At 45.0% G+C, this 20621-nt stretch overlaps 2 protein-coding genes across 2 annotated transcripts in view; one reads left to right on the top strand and one right to left on the bottom strand.

The window, feature by feature from the left end:
- LOC112111162 (zinc finger and BTB domain-containing protein 5) overlaps nucleotides 1-799 on the bottom strand; it is a 14201-nt gene extending 13402 nt beyond the window's left edge. The window contains exon 1 of the mRNA XM_024206465.2: nucleotides 666-799. The gene's annotated coding sequence lies outside the window, so the exon portion shown is untranslated. The remainder of the gene's footprint in view (nucleotides 1-665) is intronic.
- A 3536-nt stretch (nucleotides 800-4335) lies between these two features.
- Nucleotides 4336-20621, top strand: part of LOC113405321 (DNA-directed RNA polymerase I subunit RPA49-like) — a 30358-nt gene continuing 14072 nt past the window's right edge. Inside the window, exons 1-7 of the mRNA XM_026646433.1 lie at nucleotides 4336-4441; nucleotides 7254-7357; nucleotides 10321-10397; nucleotides 14662-14747; nucleotides 15515-15570; nucleotides 18065-18209; nucleotides 19496-19603. Of these exons, the coding sequence (XP_026502218.1) occupies nucleotides 4378-4441; nucleotides 7254-7357; nucleotides 10321-10397; nucleotides 14662-14747; nucleotides 15515-15570; nucleotides 18065-18209; nucleotides 19496-19603 (640 nt within the window). The 5' untranslated portion in view covers nucleotides 4336-4377. The remainder of the gene's footprint in view (nucleotides 4442-7253; nucleotides 7358-10320; nucleotides 10398-14661; nucleotides 14748-15514; nucleotides 15571-18064; nucleotides 18210-19495; nucleotides 19604-20621) is intronic.

The raw sequence follows: 20621 nt of genomic DNA, 5'->3' as shown, positions 1-20621 counted from the left end.
GTATGTCTGTCCCCGCAGGAGGATGTGTAGGTGAGGGAAGGCTGCAGTGGGGGGCTACATGCAGATCTGTCACTGTAGGGGAGCCGGGGCAGGGATATGAGGGCAGCTGGGGGGGGGGGCGGCGCTGGGGTATGTCTGTCCCCGCAGGAGGATGTGTAGATGAGGGAAGGCTGCAGTGGGGGCCTACAGGCAGATCTGTCACTGCAGGGGGCTGGGAGACGAGGGCAGCCTGCGGGGGTGGGGGCGGGTTGGGGTCTGTCCCTGCGGGGGGGGGGTGGATGAGCGGAGGCTGCAGTGGGGGCCTACGGGCAGGGCTGTCCCTGCGGGGGGGAGACGTGTATGGGGGGCCTGGTGCCAGCCCGAGCCCTGGCCAGAGGGGCCCCCCCCGCCGCCCTGTCACTCACCAGCCGGCCGAGGCCCCGCCCCTCCCTCTCAGACTGTCTAGCGTCGGTGACACTAATCTCGCCGTCTCCCAGCCCCCGGCGCATGCGCAGGACCCCGGTCCCCTCCTCACTCCCCACCCCCCCCTCCCCGCTCATCGGCGAGACAAGCGCTGACAAGAGAACAAACCACCCCAAACACAGCGCGCGCCCGCCCCGTCTCCCGCGCGCCCCCGGCGCAGCGCGCGCAGCCTCTCCCGCCCGCCCGCCCCGAGCCTGCCTCACCTGCGCCGTGCAGTCCCCTCCCCTCCCGCGGCTCTGCGTCTCCGGGCGGGGGGGGGCCCGTCGTTCTCGGCCCCGGCGGGTTCCTCTCCAGCTCGCTCCGGTCTCCTCCCCCCTCCACTCCGGACACTGCAACCGCCTCGCCGGCAGCAGGAAGTGACGCCATCGTATGGCGACCAATCAGCGGGGTGGGCGGGGACGAGAAGAAAAAAGGCTCCGCAGCCTCCCGGGATGCGAAACTCCTAGCCAATCATAGGGCTCCATTCGCTGCCCTTGGCGCCCCGAGGCGTCGCCTCAGCCAATCAGCCACCAGTTTGCTGATACCACCACGGTGCGCCAGGGGCTTTATCAATAAACTGCTCGCTGATTGGACGTGCCCTCCATAAACCAATCAGAATGTGATTTCAATCAAGGCTGAGGCTCAGGAGCGCCCCCTTCCCTGTCAAGCAGAACTGCAGCCTCCCAAGAGCTTCAGCACCCTCCCACTTTAGGGCTCCCCCCCCCCCATTCCTTCCCCCATGTTCATTGGCCTGATCCCACCCTGAGCTGGGCCCCTATGCACCCTCCACCCTGCAGGACCAGTCAGTGCCCCACATCAGAGCCTGTTAAAGTAGGGTGGAAACTGTGCACACCCTCATCTAAGGCATAGGTCCCTGGGCTTGGAAAGCAATGCTCCAGGGCGTTTCCAGCAGGCTATAACAGCAGAACTGTTGCCAATCCCAGATGTTCAAAAATCATGAGTCAGGCTCCCCAAAAATCACGAAGCTGTATTAGAAATCATGAGCGGCTTTTAAAAAATTAACATTGGGTTATTTTCCTTTGCATTCTGGTTTTTGAGCCTTTAGGGTGCACTTGAGTCATGTTCCCAAGCTGGTCCCTGCACTTGTGAAGGCCACAAACTTACTTTTTAATAAAAATGAAAGCTGAGCTTTTCACGTCATTCTGTGCCTGCAAGAGCTGGGGCTTGAACTGAAACATCAAATATTGTGAGATGCATGATAAAAATCACAAGAGTTGGCAACACTTCACTAAATAAGTAAAAGCCTATCCGTAAATGATTGTTAAAGTCTTCCAGAAGCATAATTCAACCCATTCTAAAAACAGGAGAAAATTCTCAGGCCTGACTGTAACTACCAACTGTACTGATTGGGACAAACCGCAAGAGAAAAATAAGCACAGATTTAAATTTTTTATTAAAGATCATGTTAAAATTATCTAATACACATGTTAAGAAAACAGTTTTTATACAGCTAAGTATAATGCTTAAGTTATATAAAAGTACGAAGTTTGGTTTAAAAGTCATAAAATATAAAACATAAAAACATACTGTATATAATCTGCACTATCCCAAATTAAGGTTAATAAATTTAACAGTACCATTAAAATATTAGCATCCAAATATTTGAGTACATCACTCACAAAAAGTTATACTAAGAGTAGCTTGTGGAAAGCAAATATAGCAATGAGTGTAGATTGTCCCAGAACCAGGCATTCCTCCAGCGCCAATAATGGCTGCAGAGAATAACAACGGTGAGCTTCTCTTCCCTCATTAATATACAGAAAATAATACAACATCTAGAGCCATCTTAACTAAAGCAGTTTACAGATGCATTAGACCAAAGTTTAAATCAAACATGCATCAGACATTGGAAAGAACAGATACAAAAATACTAATAAGCCAGACCCCTAGAAATCCCTGCACAGAACTAACACAAAAAATCGCCTTAATTCACAGCCATTAAGACACAGACCCACTGTCGGCAATGAACCAGTTTGCTACTGTAGACAGGTCCTTACAAAATCACATGCCACGTCGGATGCCAATTTGTAACAGCACTCTCCTCTCCTTCCTCCATTTGGGTCTTCAGCTGGGTCCGAATCTCAAACTTCAGCACTAAAGCAATGAGCTTTTATCACTGGAACTGAAAAAAGTAATAATTCCATTGGCTGGTAGCAGCAGACTCTCGCCTCTTGCATGAGCCAGACAGGAGAGAGGAAGAAAAATTAACATTCTAGTGCAGGCAGGATTTTCTTCTTTCCATCCATCGTTGCAATGTGCTGTATCCAGGTCTTCCTATGGATGCCTGTAATTTCACAAATGACATCATGCAATATAGGCCAGGAGAAGCAGTGGTAGCTCCCAAAGGATTTTGCAAACTTGAGTTCAAGTACCTGTAGAGTGTGGCTTATTTTAAAACAGAAATAATGCAGTGTCCTGCTTTTCTGAGATCTAAAATAAGCTTACCTCAGCCACAGGCTCCGAAGAGACAGACCGACACAGGCTGTGAGAACAAGAGAAGACCATGGCTATGGGCACCATCTCTCATTCAGCTTTTCCCCCCCTCCATGCAGACTGTTTTAATTCACTTCTTAGAGAATCAGCAGCCTGCAGCCAATGAGACTCATCAACATCTATGATAGGAATAATATATCCAGATATGGGTAATTATAATTGTTTTGTATTAATATCCAAAGACACCTCTTATCTCTTATTAATATCAAAATTCTACCCAATAGCCTTTGTCTAAACTTTTTTTCTGTTGGCATGACAGAAAACTTGGTCTAGAAAGCTGGTCTGGGACACACACACTCCAGTTAACATGTACGCAAAGACTGGCCACAAGGATGTTATTTGAAGAATGTTTAAAGTTGACTGTTAGCCAAGTGATAGTTGTAAGCAGACCAACAACTCTCCCTAGAGAAAGGGGGTATATGTGTTTGAGGGGACCTCAACTGGAAGCAGAGTGCTTAAGGATAATATCGACAACTATTTATGTACATTTGGGAACAGAAAGAATCATTAGTTGTCAAATAGGGATGTGGTTTCACTAAAGAACAGATGGCAATAACTGGACTCATATTCTGGACTGGACTAAACTATGGTGCAGTCCCAAATGTTCAAAGGCTTGTGAAACCAGAGTTCAAATGAGCTCTGGTGAAAGGGGGTCTCCTTTCTCTCAAACTCTCACCCCCCCACTCTGCCTTTCTTCCTGACCCTGTCACCGCAGCTCTTGCTTAAGATGGACAGTTTTAGATTGTGGGTCACACTCATAAAGTTCAGCCATTCAAATAATACATATAATGGGGCAACTCCTGAAGTTCTTATTAAACCAGGCAAAACTCTGACTGAAATTAAACAGCAGACTGGGCCTCCCTGCAAAAGTGTTATTGAGGGAAGGAAGCAGATGGTGGTAGGTCTATTTCTAGCCATTTGTATTTGTAACAATCTAGCCGATCAGTGCGTGATGTTTGATTGTAATATTCTCCCTACATTTGCCAGGTGGTGGTAAGTAGACATAATTGCTAGGAAGTTCTTCAGAAGCTTGCTCCAACCCTGCTGTATTTAATGATGATACCCACTGCGCTGCTTGCAACTCTTCTTGTCCTCTTAGGACTGACTCACGGCAATGCATAAAAAGGTGGTGGTGGGAGGGGGGGAACCACTTTCAGCAGAAGATGCAGAGGCGCTCCCAGAAACGAGAGGGCCCCAGACCCCACCTCTCCTTGTAGCCCTGTTGTCAGCGGGCCCGCAGTGCTCGCACAGAGCAGCTGTGCGTCCCAGGCAGGGGCAGAGCAGAGCAGAGGCCCAGGGGGCGACGCCCAGACCCGGCTGGTCTCTGCGCAGCGGGCCATTGAACCGGGGGCGTCTCCAGCCGGCTGTAGGTGGCGATCGCGGCCGGGAGCCTGTCTCTAGCCGGCCGCGAGGAGCCGCGCCATGGCCGCCGCCGCCCGCTGGTGCTACCGGGGGGACCCCGAGGAGGCCCAGAGCGCCCCGCTCGGTAAGAGCCGCGCCCCGTACGCTGGGGCGGAGCACGGGCCGCTCTCCCCCGAGCTGCGCCCCGGGGCGCAGGGTCCGGGCCGCCGGCTGCGCGCCCTCCTGCGCCACGCGGTGCGCGGGGGCCGGCTCCCCCGGCCAGGGGCGCTGCTGCCCCGCGCCCCCCAGCAGCCGCCCGGGAGTCGGGGCACCCCTCGCTGCCCTGCGCGGGTCTCGGGGTGGGCGCGTAGCTGCGGGCAGGGGTCTGGCTTTGATCGCAGGGGACGTTTGTTGGCTTGGATGTAGGGGAGTTTCGTCCTCCCCGGCCGGCTGGATGTCCCCGGTGTTCTCCCGACCCTGCACCTTGTAGAGGCGAATTCTGGGGGGCCCTTGCCCTAGGCAGGCTGCAGAGCCCACCGTGGTCAGATGCGTCCTTTCTGTTGGGGGCTCCTTCCTCCTGCTTGCCCGTGAAGGGAACCGCTGTGCTGCCCTCAGGGGTGGAGGGTGAATCCCTCACCCTGGCGTTGTTCTGGCCACAGCAGGCGTCTGTATCTGATGGCTATGAGGACTGAGGTTAGGGTGACCAGACAGCAAACGTGAAAAATCGGACAGGGGGTCAGGGTTAATAGGAGCCTATATAAGAAAAAGACCCCAAAATCGGGACTCAGAGTAGCAGCCGTGTTAGTCTGTATCCGCAAGAAGAACAGGAGGACTTGTGGCACCTTAGAGACTAACACATTTATTAGAGCGTAAGCTTTCGTGGGCTACAGCCCACTTCATCTGATGCATAGAATGGAACACACAGGAAGGAGATATTTATACATCCAGAGAACATGAAAAGGTGGGAGTAGCCATGCCAAATGTAAGAGGCCTCTTGTTGAGGTTCTGGCTGCACTTTTCCCCACACCTGTTCATTTACACACCCCCTAGCCGTGGCCCCACGAAGTCACGAGACCTCCTCGTCAACCTCCTCCTGGCTTTAGCCAAACTCACCATCTACAATACCAGGGAGAGGACGTTGGACGAGGGGGTGCTCTGCGACTCTGGGGCCTATTTCCGTACCTCCCTGGTCTCACGTCTCCGGGCAGAGTTCCACTGGGCAGCGTCCGCTGGCTCCCTTGACACCTTTGAGGAGCAGTGGGCGCTGTCCGGGGTTCTCTGCTCGGTGTCCCCGTCCGGCACCCTGATTTTGAACCTTTGACCGTCACTCCACTCCCTGTTTTTTTTATTAGTTATCCCAAAAGCAGAAAGAGGCCAAACAATTGAGTCGAGTGAGATGCAGCAGGAGAGAGGAAAAAATCTTTGAAGTGGTAAACGAGATGACCCATAGAAGGTGTGAGGATATTGTAACATGGGGAAATAGATTCAATTAGTGTAATGACCCAACCATTCCCACTCTCTGTTCAGACCTAAGTTAATTGTATCTAATTTGCATATTAATTCAAGCTCAGTCTCTCTTTGGATTCTGTTTTTGAAATTTTTTTGTTGCAAAATTGCCACCTTCAAGTCTGTCACTGAGTGGTTAGAGAGGTTGAAGTGTTCTCCCACTGGTTTTTGGGTGTTATGATTCCTGATGTCAGATTTGTGTCCATTTATTCTTTTGCGTAGAGTCTGTCCGGTTTGGCCAATCTGGACATCTGGTCACCCTAACTGAGGCATGCACCCTAACTGGCATGCACCACTGTGCAACTGTACTCAGTTTTTAGAGGTGTGACAAAATATTTACCTGTGAGATTTAAAGAAAAAATGCAGAATTGTAGCTATTAAAATAATAATCAACCCTAAATTAAAGTCAGTGAAAGACAAATAAAGGTAGAAGGCAGTTTTCTGGAGGGCAGGCTGCTTGTTTCTAAGCTGCTCCTTTGCTGTGTTTTCACATCAGCCTTGTTATTACAATGTGTTTTTTTTGCATCGCCTTCACTGTGCTGCATTCGGGCCCTGCTCCGAGAAAGCAAATGAGTGCATGTATGTGCGTGGTCCCTTTGAAGTCTCCAGTCAACATAGATTCATGAACATAGAGATGAATGGAACATTATACAAATAGTCTCCAAGTGTTGAGGTTAAATTCAGGTAGCTGTCTACATCCAAAAGATTGTTTAAATTCATAGATTCCAAGGCCAGAAGGGACCATTGTGATCATCGAGTCTGATCTCCTTTATAGCATGGGCCAGGGACCTGCCCCACAATAATTCCTAGAGCAGAGCTTTTTGAAAAAAACATCCCATCTTGATTTCAAAATTGTCAGTGATGGAGGAATTGTGCGCTCTTCGGGGTCTGTTTCTGACTGTTTTGTACAGCTCCTAGGACACCGGGCCCTTATCTCAGTTGGGGCAAATAGTAGAATCTTTCAAATCATGTCTGATTACATCCTTCTTTAGTGTCTAGCCTTGGTCTAGCCTTGCCAGGGAAATTCTCTGGCATCTTACTCGGGACAAATCACTGACGTCTCAGGTGTAGGGCATTAGTGACCCTCTGTTTGCGCTACACCTTTAGCACAATATAAGGTCCTTTCTATGCTCGGAAATTGAGTGGAATAACCACTGCAGAGTAAACTGTTCTGCGGTAGATATTCCAGACTCACTTCCTGTGTGGATACTGTGTCATAAGAAAAGTCACTTTATTCCAGAATAATTACTTGGCTTCCAAAGTGGAGTAATTATTCTGAAAAAAAAAATCACTTGTATACTGAAATTAACTCTGACATAACTCAGGCTGCCCAAAATTCTCATTAAAAACAACCTCTTTCTTGGCATTGTTATCAACATTTTTATTTTAAACATACCAATTACCTTTATCTGTACTGTTTCAAATGCTTTCTCATTACACATTTATTACAGTTCAATTCTCAAATGGAAAACTGCAGAATTCTGAAAACATGGATTTTACTTTATACAAAAGCAAAGACGCTACTAATCCCAGAAAGAAACACCAAAGAATCTTGGTAAGTTTGTTTGTCATTGTAGAAAAGTTCTACAGTGAAATATCAGATCCCTGTTTATTACCAGGTTTTTGTCTGTCAATCGGGATATTTTTGCCAAGAAGTATTGAAAAATATGTAAATCTTACTTTTGTATATTTTTGTAACCTGCTATTGTTACAAGTATAACACCGAAGATTACAAGAAATGAAAGATATTGTATGGATATAAAATATGTAGCATTATAGTGAATAACTCATTTTGGAAGATTATTAAATCTTTTGCTCATATGTATTAAATATTTTAAGCAATTAGACATCAAGATGAGCTCTAATGTGGTGGCAGATTATCCTCCATCTGCTATTTTGGAGTTCTTGTACCTTCCTCTGAAGTATTTGGAACTGCCCACATTTGGAGACAGATATTGGACTAGATGAATTTTGGGTCTGATCCAGTCTGTGAATTCCTATGGTCCTGGGGTGAAGGAAAAACTCTGTATCAGGTTTTCGTTTGTGCATTTGGCATCCTCTTCATGTACAGTCATTTTCACTGGTTCTCTTGTATAAGGAGATAGGCCCCAGTCCTGAAATTGGATCTGCATGGCGCCCCATTGTTCCCAGTAGGGTTGTCTATGGGTCTACTGGCATGGATCTGATTGTAGGAGCAGGGCTTTAGTTGGGCTATTGTTTTGTGGGTCTTCCCCTCTCTCCCCTACTCCCCCCCCCCCCAAGCAATGAAGAGGAAAACATTAAAACAAATGTGATGGTAAAGCATCATAAATTAGGAGGGGGATTTAAGCAGGTGTAGTAACTGAAAACGTTTTTAACTAACTTAGAAAAAAAATTGGCTAGATTTCAAATTGATGGTGCCCCTTAAGAGAGAAAGTATCAGAGGGGTAGCTGTGTTAGTCTGGACATGCGTCTGACGAAGTGGGTATTCACCCACGAAAGCTTATGCTCCGATACATCTGTTAATCTATAAGGTGCCACAGGACTCTTTGTCGCTTTTGAAAGAGAAAGTAGCCAATGAACCCTCCATGTAAATTAAAAACAAAACACAAACCCCCAAATTAAACCATTCAACTTTATGGTATTTTATGAGATTCTGGATATGTCCAGACCCTTATTTCAGCTTGCATGGCGGAGAGACTGTTCTTAGCAGCAGAAATCAGATTGGAGTGAGGGAAAGTGGTAGCAGAAGTTTAAATGGAAAAAGCTGCTGCTTGGAACAGTGGCGGGGGGTGGGGGGGGGGAGAAAGGGGGGGAAGAGCTTTTGCCTGTAGCTTTGAGTTAGCTGTCTGCCATGTTAATATGAGGAATAGTCTGTGCACTGATACCTGGAACTCCTCAATTCTCTAAAAAGTGTGTATTCTGCAGTCTTTAGTCTACAAAACCACAAGATGTCAGTGTAACCTTAAGAAGTAGTCCGGCGTATTAGTGTGTTGATAGGTATGAAAGCATGATTTTGTTTTATCAAAGCAATTCATGATCAGACACATACAGCTTACCAAACAATGTACTTCAAGTGTATTAATACCAATTATATAAAGGGATGGTAACAGGGTTCAATAATGCAGTACACTGCAAGTTTGAATTGCTCTGGCTCATATGTTAAATGCAAAATACCATTGCAGTAATATAGTTAAGGTTACCAAATTAAACACACACAGTCATAGAGTCTGAAAGTAATATTGACTTTCCCATGTTGCACACACTGTATATATTAGGTATATGGTTTACAGCATACCTAATAAAAAAGTAAAGGTATTATTTGCAGAGTAGGCAGGCTACGATGACTGCAAAAACCACGTTGCATTTTCCGATTTCTTTCATGTTTACATTTCTAACCTTAACATTTGCATTGCTGTAGTTTTTGTTATGATTGAATTCTCTTGTGTGAAAGTTTTGCTTGTGTTGGCTTTAGTTGAAAGAGAAACAAGCCAATGGCCAGAAAAGGAGAAAACTTACCTGAGTTATTGTGGAGTTACGCAGTTAGTACTACTGAATAGTATACACATGTTCAACCACAAACTAGGTAGAAATTTTGTACTGCTGATGTACGAAAGTTCTTTATTTAAATCATTTTTAAACATAGGCCCTAATCCTGTAAACTCTTTAGAGTGGCTGAATCACACTCCGCTTTCGGGATTGGGGACATAAACTGACGATGCAATGAAGTTTTAAAGTTCAGCTATTTTTGAGTCCAAGGGCACATAAAGAAGTCCAGTTTTTCAAAAGCGTGTGTGTGTATATATAGTGATAGTGTGTGCTTGTGTGTATTAAAATTACATTTTAAAAAATCACTGAATTAATTTTACTCATGCTACCACTGCCCCAGGAATAACCTTGGAGCTGAGACAAAACACAGCAGTTTTCAGTCCAGGAGGAGAATTAATTTTCAGGAAGTTATGAGCAACAGTTATAATGGAAGGCTGGATGTAACTTTAACTAAAGCATCTGAAACAACACCTTAAATTTAATAGCAAAGATGGTTAATTTCTTATACATTTTTAGCCCTAACTAGTTACAGCAGTTCTATTACAAACCATCACTTTTAGGTTTAACTACTGCGGACAAGACGTTCTAGCTGTGTTTTTTAAATTCCAGAGTTCACGACAGAGTGCTAAGCGTGCTCAGAAGTTAACCAAAAATACTATTAGAACTATGAAGGCAATAATGTCCACGTAAAGTGTTCTTACCTTCCTTTAGGTGAATGTGGGGGTAGCATTATTTACCAGGTTGGGCTCTTTCAGTGGTAAGAAATGTTGTTGTTTCTTTTGAGACTTTCTTTGGGAAATATCGGTGTGGTTTTTTTTAATAGACTTGATGAGAAAATTTCCCTAAAAGTAGACAAGTTAAAAATGTCTTTTGTTGGTATCTGATACCCAGGAAAAAAGGACTTAATAGCTTGGTTAGAAAGTTCAGTGCACATGGAGAATTTGTGTCACAAGTACCCCATCACTAAAGTTACTTTTCTTTGTATTTTAGACTTCGGAAACAGACAGGCTTTCTTATGTGGGAAAAAACTTCGGCTCAGGTGTCCTGAAATGTAACTCCCTATGCAGGTATGGAGTGCGTGCAAAGGAGGAGGGAAAGCAGTTGTTCTGTTTACTTGATTCTTGTCTTAGCCTTTTCATTTGTGCTGTTTATAAATGCGGGGGCAGATTTTCAGAAGAGCTCAGCTTCTGCTGAGGATCGGAAAGAAAGAGGGGCAGATTTTCAAGAGTTCAGCACCTCACCGCTCCCATTGTTCTCGATGAGAGGTGCTGAGTGCTGCTGAAATATCTAGCCGTGCAGTATATGTGTACATCAGGTTAAAAAACAAACAAACCGGTAAGTAAAATCACCAAGGAGAGACACTGATGTTGCAGAATCCAGTTTAATAACCCACCCTTCAAATTTGGCAGAATCTGTACATGATATACACCTCTACCTCGATATAACGCTGTCCTCGGGAGCCAAAAAATCTTACCGCATTATAGCTGAAACCGCATTATATCGAACTTGCTTTGATCCACCGGAGTGCGCAGCCCCTCCCTCCCCCCCCCGGAGCGCTGCTTTACCGTGTTATATCCGAATTCGTGTTATATCGGGGTGCGTTATATCAAGGTAGAGGTGTATGCAGAGGATTCCTTGGTCTTGAATGATCACTGGGCAGTTGCAGGTCAGCAGCTTGATGATCTATTTGACTGTTCCGTACACCGGTGGTTCTCAACCTTTCCAGACTTCTGTACCCCTTTCAGGAGTCTGATTTGTTTTGCGCCCCCCCAGGTTTCACCTCACTTAAAAACGACTTGCTTACAAAATCAGACATAATAATACAAAAGTGTCACAGCACGCTATCCCTGAAAAACGGCTGACTGTCTCATTTTTTGGAATATAAATGTTGTACTTACATTTCAGTGTATGGTATATAGAGCAGTATGAACAAGTCATTGCCTGTATGACATTTTAGTTTGTACTGACTTCGCTAGTGCTTTTTACGTACCTGTTGTAAAACTAGGCAAATATCCAGATGAGTTGACATACCCCCTGGAAGACCTCTGCGTATCCGCAGGGGTACGCATACCCCTGGTTGAGAACCACTGCCATACACCATAAAGGGATGGTATTTTCATTGGGAAGAATAAGAAAAAGATAACAGATCCTGGAGCATCCAGGCAAATGTTAGTAATAATAATGTTGTTTTATCAAGTCTTGCTTGATCTAGGAACTGTAGTAAGGGAACCTCTGGTTTTGATAGAAACCTTTGGAATAAGTGGATCCAGGAAAAGTCAACTGCAAATAATCCTTTCCTGTTGGATCTGTTAAGGAAATCTGTTCTTCCCTTGAGGCACACTGACATTCCCATTAATAGCAAGGGAAGTTTAATGTGTGTGCAGTCGGAAGGAGGAGCATCCATAAGAGACACTGTCGGGTCAAATTCGAGCCTAAATTTAGGTTTTGTTGTATATGTAAATAGTGAGAGAAAAAGAACAAAACAAGTTTTTACATGACTTCAGGCAATAGTCCTAACAGTACAACCAGGTTTGTTTCCATAGGAACTGAATAATAAAATCATGCAAGGCCCCGATCCTGCAAAAACGTACTCATATGCTTATCTGTGAGGAATCCTATTGAAATTAGTTGGTAATTGGATGTCCAGATCCCTTAGACAGCTGTGGAAATCCTGCCTTAGATGTGGAATGTGGAGAAGACCTAGAACTGTAGTTGGAGGAACAGAAATCAACTGATTTTTTTCAGGCAGATGCAGCTAAAACATTTGCCTGTGGTGCTCACAACTTAAACTTTGCAGCTAGTTTGGTCTTAGATTTAGAGATAAGTTTGTTTTAATAGATAACCTGCTTTTTGGGGTCAAATTTGACTTGATGTGTCTCTTACGTTTATTATATACAAATGGAGTGTGAAAAAGGCGAACTTCAGAAATGTTTGTCAAGTTTGAGTCCTAGTCAGATCTGTACTGGTAACAGCTGCATTGACATACGTTTGCTGATTCTGTGCCTCATAACAATTGAAATATTGATGGGCAATGTGGGTGGGAGGAGAACAGATTAGCTCAGTGTTTGTTTTGGATCATGTGAGAGTGTAGCAGGGGGATGGTACTTCTAAACTTGAGGCTCCTAAATGATTCGATTAAAAGCAAGCCCCTTTCTGCTACTCGCCACTTTGTTAAGCAGTCCAAGAGTGGCTGTAGCAGGAAATCCAGGACTAAACTCGTCTAAAAGGTGAAAGAGATTGATTACATGCTGGTCATGTATTTTTGTTCTCCTCTGTCTCAAATGAAATGAGAACTGTGACTTTAATTTTGACAGAACTTAATTTACAATACTGTCATTGCAACAAGACTCTAGGGGCGGTTTTATGCTTGTGTCTGGAGAGTTAAATTGAGACCCAATTAGTCTAATGAACATCTATGCTACAAATATCAATGATATGCAATTTTATACCAACGTAGGACTCCATCTCTGAACACTCATATCATTGGGCATGATTAAGAGACTGTTTTAATGATGTAATCAATCCTTGGAACAGCTGGTGTAGAGCCGTAGACATGTGCCTGGCTAATGTGAGGCCAGTTCTTGAAGCTGGAGAGGTGGAAACCTAGCTTCCTTAGGTGTGAAGATCACTGCGCCTAGGTGAGGACACCTGGCTAGTCTGAGTAGGATGCTCTTTTTCTTTCTGAGGGTTGTTTAGAGGCTTCAGACCCCATCCTTTTTTTATTCCTTTCCTCTCCATTCAATTTAGTTGAATGTGTGACTCATTCTTTTTGTCTAGTTGAAGGAGCTACCAGTGGGGTTGCCGTTCTCCACAACCCGAAGACAAGGCATTGCCTCCATAAAGCTTCTAGCAGCTACTCGTCCATAGTTGTTTCTGAAATGGCCTCCCAAGTTTTATTAGCTACTAGACTTGTATTTTTGCTCTTAGTCCCTGTCTAAACCCTGCGGAGACATTGAATTCAATTTGAAGCTGGCTCGTGTCGATTCAGCTTAGCTCGATGGTGCACTGTTGAACTACATCAGTTTGAAATTACGCCTTTAGTTGAACTGCTCCCGTGAAATAGACAAGGCAGTAGAGAGAATTCCTCCCTCAGCTCGGCACACCTGAATGTCTGGTGTAATACTGTAGCCATACTTGGTCCTCACCAAGTCAGTTCCAGTTTTTAAAATGGTAGAGAGAGGGGCCGACCCAGCACAAGCCGGCTGACAACCTTGCCAAACGCAACATAAAAAGAATGTCCTCAGCTGCCAGGTGGATGAGAGAAATATCCAGCCTGCTCCACAGAGTTACGCTGAATATGGGAGAAACACACATTTTCTCAAGCCATGCGGGTCTGGCAGCAGCAAAGTGAACCACCCGTCTTCTCCCGCTGAACTGCTGGCTGGAAAGAAAGGGAGGGCTCGATCCCTTTAAAATGAACTGTTTTTGGTCCTGCAAAAATATCTGTTTTCTCAGTAGCGGAGAAAGTAGAGTCAGTTTCTGGGAAGCTGTCACACGTAGGCTTTAGTGTAGACATGTCTATGCTGGCATAGCCTCCTAGCATAGACACAGGCTACACCAACAGAAGGAGTCTTTCTTTCAATGTAGGAACACTGCCTCCCCAAACAGAAGCACTCCTCTGTTGGCATAGCTGCGTCTACACTGGGGGTTTGGTCGTCATAGTTATGTTGGCTGGGGGTGTGATTTTTCACACCTCTGACCAACGCAGCTAATCAGTTGTTAGTTTTAAGTGTAGCCCAAACCGTAGGTTCCCAGGGCCATTAATAATCGGAGAACGGCCACGTGGAATCTGAGCTTTGAAAAGAACCGACAGACTACAAAAGAGCCATCCAAACTGGCCAAATCGCTTACAGCAAACAATTATTTGCCTGAGAACCAAGTCAGGGTTTGAAATATCCGTATCCTTTGCATTCCAGATAGTACTGATCCTGAGCCCAGGCAGCCCTAGAAAAACTTCATTCTTAAGCTTCCGAAACCAGACACTGCACCCAATGAGATCCCGCTTAGAGGTGGTCTTAGGATCCCTGCAAATAGAAACAAGAAAGAGAATAGACGATGACACTTAGGCGTCTCAACACCTGTTTTGTGTGCCTGGGGGCTAATTTAGATGCCTTCATTTGAGACTCTGGGGTTAAAAATCAGGCCTCCTATGTGAGTTTTATGGAACCCATTTTACTGTGAAATTCTAGTTGTTGTGATTGGAAAAAATCGGTCCCCGCTGGGGCGGGGAGGGAGGAGGAGGGACATGAAGAGCACCATGCCATATAATATTGCGAACGTATTTCACTTACCATCACTCTGGTTAATCCTCCCTTGCTGTGCCCTCCATAGGTACTTTGTCGGTGTGTTAGACAAGGACGCTGGACAAATGGAGGTCTATAATGCTGAATTATTCAACATGCAGCCGTTGTTGTCAGGTAAGTAAAAGTCTGAACTCTCCCACCGACATCACAGTAGATCTGTACTCAGTCTGCTGCCTATAGTTTGGCTCCTGTTTCCATCAATCCAACGTCACGGATGTTTTTATTGGTCCCTGAGTGAAAGAGCGCAAGCCAATTGGACAATGCCCCCACAATACACTTTTTTTCCAGTGCTTTAAGGAGCTAGCTACTACTCTCCCTTTTACTGTTTTCCACATTGCATGCTAAGAGGTGATCTTTAGGAAGAACGGGGCGGGGGAAAGTTAGAGTAAATCAGGGTGGAAGGTGGAAAACGTTGAATTTAATCCCAATCAACGGTTTCAGGTTGTGTTTTGGTGTTATCGTCTTTTGTGTCTTCTGCTTAGGAGAAGGCTAGAACTGAACAGGGCTGGAGAGGGCCTTTTCCTTTCTGGGAAATCAAATAATCCCCGGACAACACAGGGCTGCTTTTATTGCCGCAAGCCTAGAGGGAAATATTCAGTATCCTCAATGACATGTTACCTTGGTGCACTAGGTGATCCTGATATTGGTATAATCCAGGACACAGCTTTTGCGACATATTAATGCTCTTTGTAGTAACACGACTGCCCAGTCTCTCTCTTAAATGCTGTCTAGCATTTCAGTTTATCCTTTTTTAAATTCTCGAGTACCAAGCCCGAGAGTTTGTAAGCCAGGTTCTGGCACAGGGTGAATGAAGACATACGTATTACGTACTGCGGTAGCACAGTCATACCTAAGTGGACTCATTTTTGTTCTTTTTGTAGATGATTTAATAGATGACGACCCATCAGATTATCAGAATAAATCCTACAGAGAGAAGGTAAAAGTTCCATTTTTCTAACCTAACCACTGGGCTATCCTCAAGAAATGATACTAGTCTGGAAATGATTTGTTCACTTTTTGCCATTAATGGGTGTAGTTCAACAGTTCTGAAGCTGAGCAATAGGTTTTCAGTGGTGTAACAGCAGCATTTTTATCATTATTGTAGCTTTGGTGGTGGAAACATTAAACAGGTTAACGGCTACCAAAATGTTGGGCTGTATTCACTGATTTATTTTAAGTTTACCTAAAGCATGGGGATTGGTCCTGCTTTGAGCAGGGGGTTGGACTAGATGACCTCCTGAGGTCCCTTCCAACCCTGATAGTCTATGTTCACAAAGAACAAGTTTAATGTTAATTGATGTTAATTGTTTTTTGACAGGGTTAGTGGCCTGGGCGGGGGAAGCGGTAGACATGATATATCTTGATTTTTAGTAAGGGTTTTGGCACAGACCCACATGACATTCTTATAAGCAAACTAGGGCAACAGTAATTTCATCTATTCCTCATTAGGTGGGTGCATAACTGGTTGAAAAATCATATTCAGTGAGTAGTTATCAATGGTTCGCTGTCAGACTGGGAGGCTGTATCTAGTGGGGTCCCACGTGGTTCATTCTTGGATCCGGTACTATTCAATATTGTCATTAATGACTTAGATAATGGAGTGGGTAATATGCTTATAAAATTTGTGGATGACACCAAAGCGGGGGGGAGGGGGATTTGCAAGAACTTTGGAGGACAGGATTAGATTTCAAAAGGACTTTGACAAATTGGAGAATTGGTCAGAATTCAACAACATGACATTCAATAGAGATACATGCAAAGTACTTCACTTGGGAAGATAAAAGCAAATGCACAACTAGAAAGGGGGGAGTAAGTGGCGAGGTGGTAGTCCTGCTGAAAAGGAGCTGGGGGCTGTAATAGATCGCAAAATGAATGAGTCATCAGTGTGGTGCAGTTGCAAAAAAGACTATTACTCTGGGGTGTATAAGGAGTGTTATATGTAAGACTCGGGAGGTAATTGTCCTGCTCTGCTTGGCACTGGTGAGGCCTCAGCTGGAGTATTGTGCCCAGTTCTGGGGGCCACACTTTAGGAAAGATGTGGACAAATTGAGGAGAGTCCAGAGGACAGCAACAAAAATGATTTAGAAACCTGACTTTTAGGAAAGATTAAAAAACTGTTTTTTCTTAAGAAAATAAATGTTATCAGGGTCCCCCTCAGTCTGTCTTCAAATATGTGAAGGGCTGTTACCAAGAGGACTGTGATCAATTGTTCTCCATGTCCACTGTAGGTAGAACAAGAAATAATAAAGTTAATCTGCAGCAAGGGAGATTTAGGTTAGGTAGCAGGAAAAACTTTCTAACTCTAAGGGCAGTTAAGCTCTGGAACAGGCTTCCAAGGGAGGTTGTGGAATCCCTGTCACTGGAGGGTTTTAAGAAAAAGTGGGACAAACATCTGTCAGGGATGGTCTAGGTTTACTTGGTCCTGTCGCAGCGTTTGGGGGCTGGAGTTGATGACTTATTGAGGTCTCTTCCAGCCCTGTAGTTCTATTATTCTAACCCTTAAATGTAGACAGACGGCAGTTCAGCGGTGACTTATACGTGTCCTTCATTTTAGGCATGGTGGGTGTTCTCATGGAAGACAAGAAGACTATTTGCAATGTGTAAAGTTAAGCACGTGCATAAGTCTTTGCAGAATCAGGGCCTTAATCACTATATAGGAGAGGGGAAAAATACATTTTTGTTCCAGTGTAACTCTATTGTTACTGCTTTTTAGACTCTACACTTTGTAGCTATAACCTGATAACCCTTTTGGACGCTCAAAGCAAAAGTGAAATTTACAATTTTTAAAAAAGGAGCTCTAGCTTTCCCAACCCTCTGTGTTTAGTTACCGTACATCGAATAGAATCTCTGTTTATGATCTTGTCCAATGTTCCATTAGATGATGGCCCACTTACATATGGGCATTAGGCCATGATCTTGTGGTCAGATCCAGGCAGGCAGACACCACTGTCAGCTTGGGGTCTGAAACCAGTGCACACTCAGAGATTTGCCCATGTAGATCCATTTGTGGGATCATGGTCTTCGTTTGCAGCGTATTGTCCAGATTCACTAGCACTTGGTCATTGTGGGGGCCGCATTCTGGCATCCTGAAAATCGTGCATCCCCTCTTTTTAGTGACGCGTTCATTCTGTACTTGTTGGCTTTTTTAAAAAAAAATAGCAAAAGCGATCTCTGCCTTGGGCTGGACTGTAATTTAAAGGCTGAGTTTTCCTTTCATTCATATGGGTTAACACCAGTAGAGGGCACCACTGTAATTGGGCAGAGAATTTGGTCCTACAGGGCTATGAAATGTATTTCCTTTCCTTTGAAAGGTAGAATCCAATAGCAGCCCTTCCTAGTCAGGGTGCATTATATCCTGCTTCCCTCCAGCACCTTCCAAAGGGCATATCTCAGTATCTAGGTGCAGTAACTTGGATCGGTTTCTTGTGCAGGTGGATTCGTGTATTGAAGCCTTCGGCACCAACAAGCAGAAGCGAGCCCTGAACTCTCGAAGGATGCACCAAGTTGGCAGTGAGACTTTAAATGTGGCTGTGACAAAAGCAGCAGAAAACATCATAGAGACAAAAGGTGTCGCTGGTAAGTAACAAGAGTGACGCAGAAGAGCAGCAGCAAGCCTCCCTGTTGGGTTTTTGGAGACTTGCTAATTCATTGTGTCTGTTCCCTCCTCTAATGTATTCAGAGGATTCACTCACCTCAAGGACTAGGGGAGGGAGAGGCGGATTTGCCTGGAGCGTTAAATGAAGCAGAGTGGTGAGCTCTCTAGTAGGGGCATTGGAGAAATTTGAGCAGCCACAAACTAACAAATTACCATTCTGGGAGAGAGTCGTGCAGCCCTCCCTGCTACAAGCTCGCTGAAATCTAATCTTCTAGTTCTGATCACGCTGCTTATAAATTGGTGAATTGTACATTCTTTTCCTTGGCCATCTCAACTCCCTGGTAGCAGAGGGTCCTGGAAAGTTATTCTCCCCATCAGTTCTGTGAGCTGTTCGCGTAGAACATTAGTCTACAAAACCTGTCACACTTTATCCTTTAAAGAATGATTCCACATCAGGCCGGCACAAAGGACCAGCTGACCCCAAAGCTTTAAAACCGACAAGCTAAGTCACCCTGTCGGGTCTGGGCTTCGGATCAGACGAGCAGCAGAAGCGAAGGCTGCTCTTGCTCCAGTTCCACAGTATTGTGTCACCATGTTCTTTCCTGCTCCAGATGGGGTTTTGCAAGTCCCCAGAGTTGCGAGCAATGAAGTGATGACAATGGCATAAAACTGGAGAACCACAATGGTGAATTAGGCTCTTTATTAATAGTAGTAATATTTCAGTATTGCATGGAGATTGGGGCCCCACTGTTCTAGGCGGTGTACAAACAGACAATAAAAAGACAGTCCCCAACCCTCTGTCACTTGGAGGTTTTTTAAGAACAGGTTACATAGACACCTGTCAGATGGTCTGGTATATTTAATCCTGCCTCAGTGTGGGGCATGGAGTAGGTGACCTCCTGAGGTCTCTTCCAGGCCTCCATTTCTATGATCCCAAAAAGCTCCCAATAGGAGAATGCACTATGTTCTGCACACACACGACTGCTCTGCGTACCGTAGCTAACTGTACTTGGAGTGGGGAAAACAATAGAAATTTGCAGAATCATTGTCATGAGTTTGATTTGTTAGTCATTTCAAAAGCTTCCAGTATCCCCCCCCGCATACCATACCGCATTTGGAGCTTTAAAACTCTTGACAGAAGAGTTCTCGGTTTTTAACCAAGAATTCCCTTGGCATAGACTGACGCTAAACACAAGCATTCGCTTTGTGGCTCCATTCACGTTCGCATTGGCTCAAGCACTCTCTCGTCTCCTGCTTGCTTTGAAAGCTTTAGTCAGTGACGCCGCTCAGGATGATTTGCAAGATGTCTCCCTCTTCCTACCTCCGTGCCAGGAAGATGCTGACAGACCAGAGAACGTCTACAGGTTTGAGGACCGTATCCTTTATGGGGCAAAGCACTGCTTTACCCAGCTGAAAATACGGAATTAAAGGAAAGGTTCAGACTCGGGTGAGCAGTAGAGTTGTGTGTCATTTGAGAGGAGTAATTTCTGTTCATGAACAAAACGCTGGGGACAGAGGATTTGAGAGTGTGCCTTAGGGCTTTGGGCCTATAAGTCTAGTTATTGGTTAAACTAGAAAAGATGGGGATCGATATGAAAATCCAGAGGTGGATAAAGAACTGGTTAAAGGGGAGACTGCAGCGGGTAGTACTGAAAGGGGAACTGTCAGGTTGGAGGGAGGTCACCAGTGGGGTTCCTCAAGGTTCAGTTTTGGGTCCGATTTTATTTAATCTATTTATTACTGACCTCGGAACCGAATGTAGGAGTGGGCTGATAAAGTTTGCGGATGACACAAAGTTGGGAGGTATTGCTAATTCGGAGAAGGATCGGGATATTCTGCAGGGAGACTTAGATGACCTTGTAAATTGGAGTAATAATAATAGGATGAGATTTAATAGTGAGAAGTGTAAGGTGATGCATTTAGGGATGACTAACAAGAATTTTAGTTACAAGCTGGGGACGCATCGGTTAGAAGTGACGGAGGAGGAGAAGGACCTCGAAGTCCTGGTTGATCGCAGGATGACTATGAGCCGGCAATGTGACGTGGCTGTGAAAAAAGCTAATGCGATCTTGGGATGCATTAGGCGAGGTATTTCTAGTAGGGGCAAGGAGGTGCTCCTTCCGTTATACAAGGCGCTGGTGAGACCTCATTTGGAGTACTGTGTGCAGTTCTGGTCTCCTATGTTTAAAAAGGATGAATTCAAACTGGAACGGGTACAGAGAAGGGCCACTAGGATGATCCGAGGAATGGAAAACCTTTCCTATGAAAGGAGACTCGAGGAGCTTGGTTTGTTTAGCCTAACCAAAAGAAGGCTGAGGGGGGATATGATTGCTCTCTTTAAATACATCAAAGGGATAAATACCAGGGAGGGAGAGGAATTATTTCAGCTCAGT

The sequence above is a fragment of the Terrapene carolina genome, unplaced genomic scaffold (assembly GCF_002925995.2).
Source record: "Terrapene carolina triunguis isolate 2854851 unplaced genomic scaffold, T_m_triunguis-2.0 Scaffold35022, whole genome shotgun sequence".
Taxonomy (NCBI): Eukaryota; Metazoa; Chordata; order Testudines; family Emydidae; genus Terrapene; species Terrapene triunguis.
This window is presented reverse-complemented; position numbering and strand designations above follow the sequence as displayed.